Source organism: Salmo salar, chromosome 24, assembly GCF_965601325.2.
Source record: "Salmo salar chromosome 24, fSalSal1, whole genome shotgun sequence".
In the NCBI taxonomy this organism is placed as follows: Eukaryota; Metazoa; Chordata; class Actinopteri; order Salmoniformes; family Salmonidae; genus Salmo; species Salmo salar.
The window spans coordinates 8,559,124-8,576,415 of record NC_138314.1 but is presented as its reverse complement, the minus strand read 5'-3'; the positions used below and the strand labels follow the sequence as shown (position 1 = coordinate 8,576,415).

Here is a 17,292-nt window from a genome sequence, read left to right as displayed (position 1 = left end):
ACACACATCACAAAAACTTCAAACCACAATGGAAAAGCTCTTAAACTCTTGCTAAAACTCTTGCTAACCGAGTATTGTATCATTGGATGGTAGCAAGTTACCTACTTTTAGGTTCCTTGAATACGTGTGGTCTCTTCTTGGCTTTGGCCCTCTCTTCCTCTTCCCTCCTCTGCTGAGCTCTCTCTGTCAAACAGCACCATAGTCAATCACTAACTACAATCCCAGTAATAGATTCTCTGTGTGAGCGCTTGCGTGTTTACACGTGTGTGGTTGATGACATTCGATCCTCGTTTGTTAAGTCAAACGACACCGCTGGTCCTGCTCACGTTGCCCTACCCTATGCTTTGACCTCTTTCTCCCCTCTCTCCAGATGAAATCTTGCGACTTGTGATGGCCGGCCGCCCAACAACCTGCCCGCTTGACGCTATCCCGTCCTCTCATCTCCAGACCATTTCCGGAGACCTTCTCCCCTACCTCACCTCGCTCATCAACTCATCCTTGACCGCTGGCTACGTCCTTTCCGTCTTCAAGAGAGCGAGAGTTGCACTCCTTCTCAAAAAATCTACACTCGATCCCTCCGATGTCAACAACTACAGACCAGTATCCCTTCTTTCTTTTCTCTCCAAAACTCTTGAGCGTGCCGTCCTTGGCCAGCTCTCTTGCTATCTCTCTCAGAATGACCTTCTTGATCCAAATCAGTCAGGTTTCAAGACTGGCCATTCAACTGAGACCGCTCTTCTCTGTGTCACGGAGGCTCTCCGCACTGCTAAAGCTAACTCTCTCTCCTCTGCTCTCATCCTTCTAGACCTATCTGCTGCCTTTGATACTGTGAACCATCAGATCCTCCTCTCCACCCTCTCCGAGTTGGGCATCTCCGGCGCGGCTCACTCTTGGATTGCGTCCTACCTGACAGGTCACTCCTACCAGGTGGCATGGCGAGAATCCGTCTCCGCACCACGTGCTCTCACCACTGGTGTCCCCCAGGGCTCAGTTCTAGGCCCTCTCCTATTCTCGCTATACACCAAGTCACTTGGCTCTGTCATATCCTCACATGGTCTCTCCTATCATTGCTACGCAGACGACACACAATTCATCTTCTCCTTTTCTCCTTCTGATAACCAGGTGGCGAATCGCATCTCTGCATGTCTGGCAGACATATCAGTGTGGGTGACGGATCACCACCTCAAGCTGAACCTCGGCAAGACGGAGCTGCTCTTCCTCCCGGGGAAGGACTGCCCGTTCCATGATCTCGCCATCATGGTTGACAACTCCATTGTGTCCTCCTCCCAGAGTGCTAAGAGCCTTGGCGTGACCCTGGACAACACCCTGTCGTTCTCAGCTAACATCAAGGCGGTGACCCGATCCTGTAGGTTCATGCTCTACAACATTCGCAGAGTACGACCCTGCCTTACACAGGAAGCGGCGCAGGTCCTAATCCAGGCACTTGTCATCTCCCGTCTGGATTACTGCAACTCGCTGCTGGCGGGGCTCCCTGCCTGTGCCATTAAACCCTTACAACTCATCCAGAACGCCGCAGCCCGTCTGGTGTTCAACCTTCCCAAGTTCTCACACGTCACCCCGCACCTCCGCACACTCCACCGGCTTCCAGTTGAAGCTCGCATCTGCTACAAGACCATGGTGCTTGCCTACGGAGCTGTGAGGGGAACGGCACCTCCGTACCTTCAGGCTCTGATCAGTCCCTACACCCAAAGAAGGGCACTGCGTTCATCCACCTCTGGCCTGCTCGCCTCCCTACCTCTGCGGAAGCACAGTTCCCGCTCAGCCCAGTCAAAACTGTTCGCTGCTCTGGCACCCCAATGGTGGAACAAGCTCCCTCACGACGCCAGGACAGCGGAGTCAATCACCACCTTCCAGAGACACCTGAAACCCCACCTCTTTAAGGAATACCTGGGATAGGATAAAGTAATCCTTCTGCCCCCCCCCCCCAAAAAAAAATATAGATGTCCTATTGTAAAGTGGTTGTTCCACTGGATATCATAAGGTGAATGCACCAATTTGTAAGTCGCTCTGGATAAGAGCGTCTACTAAATGACGTAAATGTAAAATGTGTCTGTGTATCGAAAAATGCAGTAATGCCTCAGAGGATCCACATGCCTTCACATTGCAGATAGGAAGGAAACCAGATGTATTCTGTTTCTCCAAATTCAGGAATGTGCTGATTAAATTCAGATTGTTCTTTTTTTCTTCAGTAAATCTAAGACAGGCCGCACACTGTTGTATCCAAACTTTCATAACCACCAGTCACATTTTATGGGTAACCCTGCTAAAAGTGTCAATATATCTAACTGGATGAGAAATCTGTCACATTTTGTATTAAATGTGATTTTGTTCTACGTACAAATGTGCAATCACAGATAGTGGTGGACAGAGTATGCCCCCCCGTCCCCCACTCTACAAGGTGTTGAAAGTGTTCCACAGGGATGCTGGCCCATGTTGACTCTAATGCTTCCCACAGTTGTGTCAAGTTGGCTGGATGTCCTTTGGGTGGCAGACCATTCTTGATACACACGGCAAACTGTTGTCCGTGAAAAACCCAGCAGCGTTGCAGTTCTTGACACAAACCGGTGCGCCTGGCAACCTACTACCATACCCCATTCAAAGGCACTTAAATATTTTGTCACATATTCAATCCATGTCTCAAGGCTTAAAAATCCTTCTTTAACCTGTGTCCCCCCTTCATCTACACCGATTAAATTGGATTTAACAAGTGAGATCAATAAGGGATCATAGCTTTCACCTGGATTCACCTGGTCAGTCTATGTCATGGAAAGAGCAGGTGTCCTTAATGTTTTGTTCACTCAGTGTAATCTCCCATAGACAAAAGTCCCTGGTTCCATTCTGATTATACATTTAGCTGGTTCTACTCTCCTCGCTGTACAGGAGGTACAGTACAGAATGGAACATGTGGCAACAGCTGTTGGTTCTTATCCCGAGTGTTTCGATCTTCATTCTAAGCTCGTGATTTCAACATCTCTCCCCTCCATTACTGTTAGACTCGCTACTCCTCTGTTTCTATCCCTTATGTTGTTTTTCCCTCATCTTTCCTTCCAGCATGTTCTGTAACCTCTCTTTGCTGTCCCATCTCTCCCTTTCTTTCTGCTCCAGCTCAAAGCTTCTTCCATGCACCAATACAGGTTAAATAGGTTTACATTTAAGTCATTTAGCTGTTATCCAGAGGGACTTACAGAAGCAATTAGGGTTTAGTGCCTTGCTCAAGGGCACAGCAACAGATTGTTCACCTAATTGACTCAGGGATTCAAACCAGCGACCTTTCCTTCCCTCACAACACATTTCTATGGTTCAGATTTGTCCTATTCTAGATAGAATTAACTTTTGACCCTCGTCTTAGCAAGTGAAGCCATACTGAAGCTTCACAGCTACATGTTTGCAATGCCCAGGTAGAGACTGATATCTGTGTTTTTTTCCTCATTCGCTTTAAGCAGAAACATGAACCATTAGGGACTGATATTCTTCCACTACATTATGAATCTCTGAGTGACGTGTTCATCTGCTTGACTGGGAGCTTTGACAGTGCAAAGTAGGACATTGTAGTGTTACTAAGTTTTACTTGCAATGACTTTGATATGTGGTTGTTTTACCTACCTTAGTTTAATGGACACAAACACATGCTGGGTTGTTTGGCTGACCCACCTGCTGGGTTGCAGACATTGGGTCACTTTGTTGTTAAAAAAAACATTTTACATTGTGACCTTCCATTATAGAGTTTTGCTTTGATGTGGATTGAGGCCTATACTGTACATTCATACATTCATACATTCACCTTTTCTATTTCTAATGTGGGATTGTGTTTCTGTATGTCACGTCCTGACCAATATTTAGGTGTTATTTCTATTATATTTGGTCAGGACGTGGCAGAGGTATATTTGTTTTGTATTATGGGGTTTTGTGTGTGGTGTAGTGGGGTGTATTAGTTTGGTATAGGTTCTAGGTTTGTTTTTCTATGTGTAGTTTTGGGTGCTGGACTCCCATAAGTAGGTGTGTGTTTGTTTGGTTTTCGTGGGTAGTTGTTTTTGCACTGCGTGTTGTGTGCCTGCAAAACTGTTCCTGTCGTGTATATTGTTTTCCAGTGGATGCGTTACTCCTTTTTGAATTAAAACATGAGCATCCATATTCCCGCTGCAGTTTGGTCTATTCAACACGGCTCTTTTTGTGACAGAACTACCCACCACCAAAGGACCAAGCAGCGGAGAAGAGGACAGAGGCAAGTGAGGGAGGAATGTTGGAGGCAGCCCCAATAATTTTTTAGGGTGGGGCACAAGGGCTATTTGGCGGGGCGAGATTACAGCCCCAGGCCAGCTCCCCGTACCCTTGTAGGGCAGACTGGACAGGTCCCGTGCTTTGGGGTTGGGGCTGTGGTGAGGCCTGGGATTTTCAGGCCGGTAGGCAAGGTACCAGCGCCCCGCATGTGCCAGGGCGAAGTAGGCATCGAGCCGGAAGGGGTGATGCCAACCCTGCGCTCAAGACCGCCAGTGCGCCCTTTCGGTCCGGTGTTTCCCGCTAGATGCACTAGCATGGAGGTGCGTGTCTCCAGGCCGGCACGTCCAGTACCAGCCCCACGCATCAGGAGTCTAGTGCGTCAGCCCAGCACCGCCAGTCAACAGTCGTCGGAGCTGCCCGCCAGTCAACAGTCGTCGGAGCTGCCCGCCAGTCAACAGTCGTCGGAGCTGCCCGCCAGTCAACAGTCGTGGGAGCTGCCCGCCAGTCAACAGTCGTGGGAGCTGCCCGCCAGTCAACAGTCGTGGGAGCTGCCCGCCAGTCAACAGTCGTGGGAGCTGCCCGCCAGTCAACAGTCGTGGGAGCTGCCCGCCAGTCAACAGTCGCCGGAGTGGCCAGACTGCGCTGAACTGCCGGAGTGGCCAGACTGCGCTGAACTGCCGGAGTGGCCAGACTGCGCTGAACTGCCGGAGTGGCCAGACTGCGCTGAACTGCCGGAGTGGCCAGACTGCGCTGAACTGCCGGAGTGGCCAGACTGCGCTGAACTGCCGGAGTGGCCAGACTGTTCCCCGGCCCAGCCCGAGGGGCCCTCCTGTTCCCCCGGCCCAGCCCGAGGGGCCCTCCTGTTCCCCCGGCCCAGCCCGAGGGGCCCTCCTGTTCCCCCGGCCCAGCCCGAGGGGCCCTCCTGTTCCCCCGGCCCAGCCCGAGGGGTCCGTCTGCCTGGCGCAGCTATCGGCTCCACCGAAGTGGGCGACGCCGAGGGTGGAGCAGGGTCCACGTCCTGCACCGGAGCCACCTCCAGGATAGGTGGGTTGGGGAGGGAGGGTGTAGCACAGTGCCGTCGTTGACGGCAGCCACCCTCCCTTCCCTTCCCTCCCTTATTGTTTAGGGGGTATTGCTTTTTGGTTTTGTTGGGGTAATGGGGATTTTTTGTGTTTTCTTTTAAGGTGCATTCCGGGGTCTGCACCTTTAGGGGGGGGGTAATGTCACGTCCTGACCAATATTTAGGTATTATTTCTATTATATTTGGTCAGGACGTGGCAGAGGTATATTTGTTTTGTATTATGGGGTTTTGTGTGTGGTGTAGTGGGGTGTATTAGTTTGGTATAGGTTCTAGGTTTGTTTTTCTATGTGTAGTTTTGGGTGCTGGACTCTCAATTGGAGGCAGGTGTTTCTAGTTGCCTCTGATTGGGAGTCCCATAAGTAGGTGTGTGTTTGTTTGGTTTTCGTGGGTAGTTGTTTTTGCACTGCGTGTTGTGTGCCTGCAAAACTGTTCCTGTCGTGTATAATGTTTTCCAGTGGATGCGTTACTCCTTTTTTGAATTAAAACATGAGCATCCATATTCCCGCTGCAGTTTGGTCTATTCAACACGGCTCTTTTTGTGACACTGTACCTAATTGGAAACTAAAAAACTATGAGCAAACTAACCTATGTAATTGTACATGGAAATTGATTGTGATGATACCCATGAATCAATGCTGCACAATGTGCTTATTTTTTTAAAACATTTTTATCAGGGATAAAATTTGATTTGATAAGTATGAAATTGTTTGATGAAATATGCATAAAAGGATAGTAATTGCCCATAATTCTGCACTTTAGTATACTTTTGCACTTCCAATTTTGATTATCATGATTTAGTGAATGCAAAGAAAATGTTTTGATCTACTGGGCTTTTTAAAAGAAAGACTAACTTTCTGTTTTGTCTGTTAGTCTTTTTGCAGGGCAGTTGTGTTCTTTTGATGAATGTATTTGCAATTTCGAAGATATAATAAAGTTTTGATGAATGTATTTATGTTTTGAGAAGGCATCTATATTTTGAAAACGCATTTACTGTTTTGCAAAAGGGAGTTCTGTGTCTTGTGGACTTTGTTTAAAAAAATCAACAACATGATCCCAAAAATTGCTCGTCAACCCAGAATGAAAGTTCGTAAAAACCCAACTAATCGTTAAATTAATGTTTGGGTAATCCCAACAACCCAACATGTTGAGTTATTCACACAACCCAATCGTTGACTGGGTCAAAATAACCCAGTGTGAATTCTATCCAATATTTACACAGCGCTGGGTTACCAAAAACCCCAAATTGGGTTGTTTTTAACCCAGAATTTTTCTGTGAGTGCATTAACTGTAAGTTGCTCTGGATAAGAGTGTCTGCTTAATGACCAACATGTAAATGTTACTGTATAATGTGAAGTATCTACAACTGAAATAGATCACAGTCATTCAGATCATAATGGAAAATAGGCTGTGCACAATACCTCTATCCTCTCTCTCCTTTTCTTTCCTTTGGTTCTCTCTCTCCTCCTGTTTTTTCGCTGTGGTAAACAAAGGAGGGAAAAACAATCATGGATGAACTTGAGGTTACTTCCCCCCACCTCCCCATTACATGTAACAGTATACTGTGTATGTTGGGTGTTTTCAGTGGAGTGAAACATTTAGAACGTTGCAGATAGAATAACATAACGTCATGATGTTACTTGGCATTTTCTTATTTGGGAGTTTGGAACATCAGCTGCCAAAGTCTTGCTTAACCCAAACTTAGACAACAGACCATATAATTGAAACAGTATACACTTCTTTTTTTTCATTCTTGTGGGGAATGAGAAGTGTAGGCCCATTACTTTTGACTCCGTGGTAAAGGGCCAGTTCTTTATTCTTTATTGTGTCTAATCTTTATTTCACCGCAGGGTCCCATTGAAATGAAAAACATATTTCTAGTGGAGATTTGGCCAAGGGTTTATTTTACAGTGCAGAGTGCATGTGTGTGTGTCAGTGTGTTTTAGGTTTTACCTCACAAGGATAGTAAATCAAGGAAAATACAGACAAGTGGAGACATTTCGCAGTGTTATGTTTAGGGTTGCAATTATGGTTAAGGTTAGAATTAGGTTTAAGTGTTAGGTTTAGGGGTTAGGGTTAGGTTTAGGTTCATGGGTAAGGTTAGGGTTAGGTTAAGGGTTAGGCTTAGGGGTTAGGGAAAATAGGATTTTGAATGGGAATCAATTGTTTGGTCCCCACAAGGACTGTGTGTGTGTGCCCGTGTGTGTACATACTCTGTCCACCACTATGGCCGTAGTCATACTCCTCGTACCATGGGCTTTCATAGGTGGGTGGTGGTGTAACAAGCTCCTCTGTATTGGAAGGAGAAAACACAAACACATCACTCCAGTAGCCTAGACTGAGTAGCACACTGTTTCTGCATTGATTCAACAGTACATAACTGCCATGGCAAAACCACAACAACCTGGCTCAAGCAGAAACAGACTGGCAGCCTGTCTAGTAGTACTAATCTATTTTTACTAAACAACATAACAGAGAGAGTCTCTTTGGTTTAATGTGTGCCTTCCGAAGCTCTCGGAAGCTAAAATGCAGTATGTAGTTTCAAAACATTAATACAGTAATTTTCTACTACAGTGATGGTGGAACAGAGCCTTTATTTCTGCATCCACAACAGACACTCTCTGTTTGGACCCACATAAAGCTAGCATAACACGCTGCCTGTTATTTGCCTAGTTAAATGTTTAATTTAAGTTTACAAGGAATATAACAGAGCAGCCATCTTGTGAAAGGCTTCTTGCTCAAAAACAAAACCATGAAAAGCCTTTGACTGTTTTGAACTACACTCTCACCCACTCGCTTTCCTCTAAAAAGCAGGGTGATGATCTAGCCTCCTACTCTGATGTCATTCCCTGGACTAAGAGCTCTATTCAATCTGATCTGCTTTAGCCGACATCAGCATAGAGATTGTTTTGGCGATGTTGGAGGTGGAACTGCGTTAGAGCTATCAAATCCACAAGCGTCTCCAGGCATTATGCCTAAAGCAGACATTGGCATTGGCTGCACAGAGTTGCATTAACCTCTACGGGATCGGTGTCCCTAAACCGTGACAGTTGTTGCTAACATGCACTAATATGACTAGAATGACATTGTAAGTAACAGACAACTTTCCAGGACATAGACATGTCTTATATGGGCAGAAAGCTTAAATTCTTTATAATCTAACTGCTGTGTCCAATTTACAGTAGATATTACAGTGAAAAAATACCATGCTATTGTTTGAGGAGAGTGCACAACAACAAAACACTTTTATCACGGCAACTGGTTTGATACATTCAACTCTGAAGGTAAATAATGTACTTACATTCAGTATTCTTGCTCTGATTTGTCATCCTGAGGGTCCCAGAGATAAAATGTAGCAAAGTTTTGTTTTATAAAATACATTTTTATATTGAAATCTAGAAACTGGGTTCTACAGTTTGAACCCTTGCTGTCTCTGAGTGCCATTATTTCTATATAGCCTACACTTTCTCGTCCTGAAATTCTTATGTGAGTGGGATGGGTGTGGCTTCGTGACAATGATCAAGAGCAGCTGCTCACCGATTTGACAGCTCCAACGCAGTTACACCTCAGACACCGCCAAAACATCAGCTGATCTGATTGAATCTAGGTCTAAGCATATGGTTTACAGGATCTACTTCCACACTATAAACCCTAAAACAGCGGTTGTTTTTCATTCTTAGAAAGGAGGAATAGCAGCATACAATGTGGCCCTCTAAACGGTGACTGATTGACCGACTGACTGACTGATTGACTAATTGAGATGTAAGTCACCTGTAACAGCGTAGCTCCAGTCATCTTTCTCTGTGGGGACGACCTCTTTACCATCAGGGAAAGGAAGATTCTCGGGCACCTCGTCTGTTATTGGAGAACGGAGAAAACGAGAAAGTGAGAATGGAGATCTCAGAGAATAAAGAGAGCACAAAAGAGAAAAGAGAGAGCAAGATCGAAGAGGCACATGAGAGTAAGGAAGGAGGCAGATGGAGAAGTAAGAGTAGAGAAATCAGAGAAAGGAGAGGATGAGAATGGAGAGAGATGGTGGAGTGGGAACAGAGAGAAATGGAGAGGTGCAGGAGAGTGAGATACTGTAGGAGTGGAAATATGGTAGGGTGAAACAGTAGTGGAATTATGTACACAGTAAAAGTAATGAAAACCTGTTGCAGCTATCACACAAAGAACAGATGAGCTGAGCTTTGCTGACAAACCTTCACATGAGATGAGATTTTCATCATATAAGGTGGAAAACCTGAGTCATTGGTTAAAGAGTCCAGTTGGCAAATATCATAAAGGGTTCGATTTAGAGTGGATCTGGACGAGAAATCCAGAGATAAAAAGTTGTTTTTGAATTTTAACCCTATCCCAAACCGTAAAATCGGACACCTCGAGTGCATAGAGGAGTTCTGTGTCTATAATTCTTAAAATAATTGTTATGCTTTTTGTGAACGTTTATCGTGAGTAATTTAGTAAATTATTAGCAAATTCCTCCGGAAGTTTGCGGGGGTATGCTAGTTCTGAACGTCACATGCTAATGTAAAAAGCTGTTTTTTAATATAAATATGAACTTGATTGAACAAAACATGCATGTATTGTATAACATAATGTCCTAGGTGTGTCATCTGATGAAGATCAAAGGTTAGTGCTGCATTTAGCTGTCTTCTGGGTTTTTGTGACATTATATGCTAGCTTGAAAAATGGGTGTCTGATTATTTCTGGCTTGGTACTCTGCTGACATAATCTAATGTTTTGCTTTCGCTGTAAAGCCTTTTTGAAATCGGACAGTGTGGTTAGATAAAGGAGAGTCTTGTTTTTAAAATGCTGTGAAATAGTCATATGTTTGAAAAATTGAAGTTTTTGTATTTTTGAGGAATTTGTAATTCGCGCCACGCCTATCATTGGATATTGTAGCAGGTGTTCCGCTAGCGGAACGTCTAGATGTAAGACGTTAATCCTAGACCCTGGGTCTCGACCCCGCCCTGTGCAGCTGGGTCCTGGACTTCCTGACGGGACCCAGGTGGTGAGGATATGTAACAACATCTCCACCCCGCTGATCCTCAACACTGGTGCCCCACAAGGGTGCGTTCTCAGCCCTCTCCTGTACTCCCTGTTCACCCACGACTGCGTGGCCATGCACGCCTCCAACTCAATCATCAAGTTTGCAGACGACACTACAGTGGTAGGCTTGATTGACACTCAATGTCAACAAAACAAAGGAGATGATCGTGGACTTCAGGAAACAGCAGAGGGAGCAGCCCCCTATCCACATCGACGGGACAGTAGTGGAGAGGGTGGAAAGTTTTAAGTTCCTCGGCGTACACATCACGGACAAACTGAAATGGTCCACCCACACAGACAGCGTGGTGAAGAAGGCGCAGCAGCAGCATCTAATTCTGACGTGAGACTGTGAGAGCTGGTAGGTTATACACCTATAGTACACGTTTAAACTAATAGCTAGTATTTAAAAAAAATACTTTGATAATAATTTTGAAGTAGTTAGTAAAGTTAATTGAAATTAGTATTTTTTGTCATTGATGCCTTGGTTCCATTCATTCATTCATTCATTCATTTATTCCATCCATAGATCGTATACATACACTGAGTATACCAAACATTAGGAACACCTTCCTAATATTGAGTTCCGCTAAATTATACTGATATTTCAATATTATCCTTATTTATACCACAGCGTTGTTGACTACTCGTTTCTGATTGGCTAGAAAGGCATTCTGTGTGTGATTTTAAAATAATCGATTCAAGGACATACTGTACATCTGATGTAATAGCAGCACGAATACTGACCATGAAGATTGCTATTTTCCCATTTCCTATAATGGAGGATCCTGCTTTCTGGCAATAACCGCCTGTAGTACCCTGGTCGACCTTGAACTTCATGACTTCAATGAAAGGGGGAAGTCGTTCTCCCCTGATTCATTCATTCATTCATTCATTCATTCGGTCAATGAATCATTCATTTTAGGACACAGAGTGGGATGAAACATACATCTGGCGTCCCAGTAGTCCTCGTCTCCCTCGTCCACCTTTCCATCCACCACAGGAGTGGGGGGCGTGGCCATTGGGTCCTCTCCCTTCCAATAGTCATCTTCTGGGTCGACCACTGGGCCTGCGGGCTCCTCCTCATCTGGCTTCCAGTAGTCATCCTCTATCAGAGGGACAGATGGACAGTAGAGGTAACTTTATTAGTGTGGAGATTTTTTTAAGCTAGATATAAAACAAAATCCACATGGTTTTTCAAGGTACAAATAAGATCATAAACAAAGTGGCTCTGCTATAAAGTGTTGAGTGGTATTTGAACACTGAGGCACCGGCTTCAGAGAAATTCTATAATGGTTTGTCATCTGTACACATGGTCTCACCGTTGTCTGGGTAGGGGTAGTCTGGGTATGGGTCAGGTTCTGTGGGAGCTTCAGATGGGACAGAGATCAAAGGATTACAAACAACTTTGTTACTCACACAATGCAAAGCCAATAAAAAAATCTAATCAACCAATTCTAGTCTGTTTTTATTGAAAACGTTGATTACAGTAGTAAAGTGGTGTGTTACTGCATTACCTGCTTCTGTGTACACCTCTGTAGTAGTTGTAGGTGGTGGTGTGGTAGTTGTAGGTGGTAGTGTGGTAGTTGTGGGTGGTGGAGTTGTAGGTGCTTCTGTCCGTGGCTCCTTTTCTTTGCCCTTCTTTGGCTTTTTGTCTGCTTTAGGCTTCTTGGTGGCCTTGGGCACTTTGGGCTCCTTGTTCTTCTTGTCTTTCTTGTCTTTCTTGTCTTTCTTGTCTTTCTTGCCCTTCTTTTTATCCCCTTTGCCCTCCTCTTCCTCTTCGGCTCTCCTGACCCTTGCTTGGTGTCAACGGGGGAAAGGAAAGTTAATAAACTTGGTCATTTTGACATGTTGATTCCTGAGGGTCAAATGTCAGGTTTAACAGCACATAACAATCCTATAACAGTCGGATATGCCAGGATATGACAAGATGGCATTCAAACAAAGGCTATACATCAACACCAACTCTCTGCTACTGAAGTAGACTGATGAGAGATAGAGAGACAGCTAAACAAATAGAAATAGAGTGATAGAGTGAGAGGGGGCAGAGAGAGATGGTGACAGAGGAAAAACAGTGGGAAACAAAGACAGACAGACCGAAATCCCGGACCAGACAGGTGTAATGGGGATGGGGAAATCTGCAAGACAGAATCACTCTAGCAGGGGGCACAGCTGAGCTAACATCTGGCAGACAGGTGTGTGTGTGTGTGTGTGTGTGTGTGTGTGTGTGTGTGTGTGTGTGTGTGTGTGTGTGTGTGTGTGTGTGTGTGGGTGTGTGTGTGTGTGTGTGTGTGTGTGTGTGTGTGGGGGGGGGGACTGAGAGGAGATGACGGTGTCCTGTGCAGAAGAAAAGCTACTCTGTTCACATGGTGAAACAACAGGGTCCTCACACACACACACACACACACACACACACACACACACACACACACACACACACACACACACACACACACACACACACACACACACACACACACACACACACACACACACATCAAGGAGAGGGACTGCAGTGATATCATCACACCCAAGGTCAAGGAGATCTCATCTGGGTTTATGTAAATGTTTCTACATTATGTCACATGACATTAAAACATTCCATAATCACGTGTTTTTTTTCTATCTGATGTGTAATGGATAAAATATAAAGATTTTCTTCTTTCTGCCGCTTCCTCTGAATGTACATATTTACAGTATGCTGCATGCTACGTATAGGATGTGGATATAATTGTGCTCTTGTGCTACTTACTGATGGTGCTGCTTAAATCGCCACGGAGGGCATTATCTTGGGGAAGAAGAAGTTGTGTTACTACAGAAGTCAGTGGAGTGTATTCATTGGTATTTCCCTCTCTCTATTCGTGGCTATTTGAATACCTGTGCCAGTGACCTACAGTGCAAGTCGGAAGTTTACATACACTTAGGTTGGAGTCATTAAAACTTGTTTTTCAACCACTCCACAAATGTCTTGTTAACAAACTATAGTTTTGGCAAGTCGGTTAGGACATCTACTTTGTGCATGACACAACTCATTTTTCACTTCTAATTCACTGTATCACAATTCCAGTGGGTCAGAAGTTTACATACACTAAGTTGACTGTGCCTTTAAACAGCTTGGAAAAATCCAGAAAATTATGTCATGGATTTAGAAGCTTCTGATAGGCTATTTGACATCATTTGAGTCAATCGGAGGTGTACCTGTGGATGTATTTCAAGGCCTACCTTCAAACTCAGGGCCTCTTTGCTTGACATCATGGGAAAATCAAAAGAAATCACTCAGATTTGTTTTTTTGACCTCCACAAGTCTGGTTCATCCTTGGGAGGAATTTACAAATGCCTGAAGGTACCACGTTCATCTGTACAAACAATAGTACGCAAGTATAAACACCATTGGACCATGCAGCCGTCATTCCGCTCAGGAAGGAGACGCATTCTGTCTCCTAGAGATGAACATACTTTGGTGCGAAAAGTGCAAATCAATCCCAGAACAACAGCAAAGGACCTTGTGAAGATGCTGGAGGGAACAGGTACAAAAGTATCTATATCCACAGTAAAACGAGTCCTATATTGACATAACCTAAAAGGCCGCTCAGCAAGGAAGAAGCCACTGCTCCAAAACTGCTATAAAAAAGCCAGACTACGGTTTGCAACTGCATATGGGGACAAAGATCGTACTTTTTGGAGAAATGTCCTCTGGTCTGATGAAACAAAAATAGAACTGTTTGGCCATAATGACTATCGTTATGTTTGGAGGAAAAAGAGGAGGCTTGCAAGCCGAAGAATACCATCCCAACCGTGAAGCACAGGGATGGCAGCATCATGTTGTGGGGGTGCTTTGCTGCAGGAGGGACTAGTGCACTTCACAAAATAGATGGCATCATGGAAGGAAAATTATGTGGATATATTGAAGCAACATCTCAAGACATCAGTCAGGAAGTTAAAGCTTGGTCGCAAATGGGTCTTCCAAATGGACAATGACCCCAAGCATACTTCCAAAGTTGTGGCAAAATGGCTTAAGGACAACAAGTCAAGGTATTGGAGTGGCCATCACAAAGCCCTGACCTCAATCCCATAGAAAATTTGTGAGCAGAACTGAAAAAGCATTTGCGAGCAAGGAGGCCTAAAAACCTGACTCAGTTACACCAGCTCTCAGGAGGAATGGGCCAAAATTCACCCAACTTATTGTGGGAAGCTTGTGGAAGGCTACCCGAAACGTTTTACCTAAGTTAAACAATTTAAAGGCAATGCTACCAAATGCTAATTGAGTGTATGTAAACTTCTGACACACTGGGAATGTGATGAAAGAAATAAAAGCTGAAATAAATCATTCTCTCTACTATTATTCTGACATTTCACATTCTTAAAATACAGTGGTGATCCTAACTGACCTAAGACAGGGAATATTTACTTGGATTAAATGTCAGGAATTGTTAAATGTATTTGGCTAAGGTGTACTGTATGTAAACTTCCGACTTCAACTGTATCTGTGGAACAGAGGCTGTGTATTCATGTCATATTCATGTGTATTCAATATTCCTCTCCCTGTCCTTAAGAAATCTGATTCTGTGTAGTTGGTTTTTCTAATATCTTTTCAATTGTGCAAGCCATAAATATGTAGCCTATAACAGTAGTAGTAAGTTTTACATAGTTTGTATTGCACTATGTAACAATGTGTACCCACAAAATAGTTATACAGTACCTACTAGCTAATGTAATTACCATGTAAATACAAGGTTTTAGTGCAATTTAATTGGGAAATTGGACTGATTAAACCAACAGATGTGTGTGCTGGTTTACTCCATGTTAAGCTGTGAATCTCAGAAACAAAATTTGTTTTATAACTAACACTACATCATCAGCCCATCTCAGAGGGTGAATCCTTCCATTTTGGAGCTGGGTTCTGTGGTACAGCACAGTACAGTAGAAAATAAAAGTGGACTGTACAAATCTGTCTCCAAGATGCTGAGCTCAGAGCCCAGCCAGGTCTGTTACTGCAGAAGACTGAATCTTCCCCAGTCCCAGGTCTACTCTGCTTTGGGCCAAGAGACAGTCCAGGTATGAGTGAGCTGGAGACAGACAGGTAAGAGTACTGTATGGTGTGTGTGGTGTGGTGTGATGTGGTGTGTGTGTGCGGGGTGGACACTGTTGGACTTGTCATAGTGACTGAAAGGTGTGTGTGGGTAATTCAGGAAACTGCTGGCTTCTTTCAAGACCAACACTCTCCTCCACCTGCCTTGTGCCCTGTCCCCTGTGCCTGCCTGATGATGTCATATAACGTTCTACAATCCTCGTCCTGGAAGGAGGCATCTGTTCCAGCCCAACAACCAGACACTGTTGATGATTCTACTACTAAGGTTTTGATCATTAGCTGATACGATGATAAGATGTGTTATTGCTGGGCTGGAACAAAGGCCTGTACACCAGCTGAATTGGGTCCCATCTAGTAGGTAAAACCATCCATGTTTCTAGCCACTCAGATGGGACCCAATTCTCCACTTAGTAACATATATAGCATTATAATGTGAATGTTCCTACTAGGCAAAAACTGGTTGAATCAACGTTTCCATGTCATTTCAACCCAAAACTTCAATGTGATAACTTTGAATCAACGTGGAAAACTGATCGGATTTGCAAAAAGTCTTCAACGTAAGAGAATTTTGTATTTTTTTTCATAAAACTTTTAACCTCAATGACAGGGTGACATTTTTGGCTGAGTTGAATTCACGCTAGTTGACAACTCAACCAAATGTAAATAAAAACTAGACGTTGAACTGACGTCTATGTCCAGTGGGTTGGCTTCGTTCTTACCTGGTAGGGCATCCTCCTCTGTGGCTCTCTTTTCCTTGCTAGTCTGGCTTTGTGTCTCTGTGAGATCCTCTTCTTTAGCTGGTTCATCCTGGGACTCCTGTCTATATAGGGCCTCCATCCCTATCTCCTCTACAGCCTGGCCTAAAGAGACAATGCCTCCTGCACTCTCCCCTGCTCTGGGCAGTAGCACACAGCATAGGGCCAGCAGAACCAAACACACCACTGCAGTATGACCTCCCATCCTCCTTACTCTACCTGCCTCAGGATTCTACCTCAATGTTCCACTGAAAAGTTCCAGCTCAGTGTTCCGATTAAGTATTCCAGCTCTGTATTCTAGTTCAGATTTCCCAAAATCTTGCTTAAAGTTCCAGCTCAGAACGCTACTCAGAAATTCTACCGAAGTGTTCTATATCTGAATTCTACCACAGAATTCTACCTCTCAGTTTTCTACTCTAGTGTTCCATGCCTTCTCTCCGGTGAGGAAGATTCTGGAGCTCCAAGCCACAGCCAGACACAGACTCACTCAGAGCATGAGGCAGGGCTGGACACAGAGAGAAGAAAATAGTGAGGGAGGGAGGAAGAGGGAGGCAGAGCAGTCCAATTGTCCTGCAATTTAACTAAACGAGATCTACAGCTCTCCTGGAACGACAGCTGAAAAAGTTATGGCTGAGAGAGATATAATCCCCTTCACCTGGCTGACGAGTTGCAACAGGTGCAGAGATCAAAAGGAGATCTTAGCAACAGCTCACTGGAGAAGCAAGGAGAGGTGAAAAGAGTTTAGTCCAGGAGCAGAGCACTTCTTCCACTTCTTCCGCCTCCTTTCCCCTCTGCAGACTGCCACAAACAGGCAAGAATGGAATGGGGGGGAGGAGTCGAGGACAGTGTGTTTGTGCTAACAATATTGAAACCCACAAATATTTAAGGTACAGAGGAAAAGTACAGTATAACTACTGCTATACACACCTTTATCTATTCACATACTGCCCATACACACCATTCACATACATATTTATAATTTATATTCCTGACTCAGGTCCAGAAGCTAATTTCCTGCAATTATATCCATTTTGCTTTGGGGTTTTGTACTGTGTTTTTATATACTGTATTCTCGACATAGTTCA

General features: G+C 44.4%; 1 protein-coding gene across 1 annotated transcript; it reads right to left on the bottom strand.

The window, feature by feature from the left end:
• Window positions 1-97: 97 nt before the first annotated feature.
• Window positions 98-17,007, bottom strand: LOC145864000 (uncharacterized). Its single transcript, XM_082968787.1, has 9 exons — window positions 16,172-17,007; window positions 13,116-13,151; window positions 11,881-12,162; window positions 11,686-11,733; window positions 11,313-11,471; window positions 9,089-9,172; window positions 7,531-7,608; window positions 6,739-6,795; window positions 98-183 (listed from the first exon to the last, which is right to left on the bottom strand). The coding sequence occupies exons 1-9, from the start codon at window positions 16,410-16,412 to the stop codon at window positions 98-100; spliced, it is 1,071 nt and encodes a 356-aa protein (XP_082824913.1). The 5' UTR covers window positions 16,413-17,007.
• Between the last annotated feature and the right edge of the window lie 285 nt (window positions 17,008-17,292).

Excerpts from the sequence above, each read along its gene's own strand:
- LOC145864000 (XM_082968787.1), bottom strand. The coding sequence starts at position 16,412 with ATGGGAGGTCATACTGCAGTGGTGTGTTTGGTTCTGCTGGCCCTATGC. Across the intron at positions 11,472-11,685 it reads CTACCCCTACCCAGACAACG|AGGATGACTACTGGAAGCCA; the intron begins GTGAGACCATGT and ends TCCCTCTGATAG. Across the intron at positions 7,609-9,088 it reads CTGGAGCTACGCTGTTACAG|AGGAGCTTGTTACACCACCA; the intron begins GTGACTTACATC and ends CTTCCAATACAG.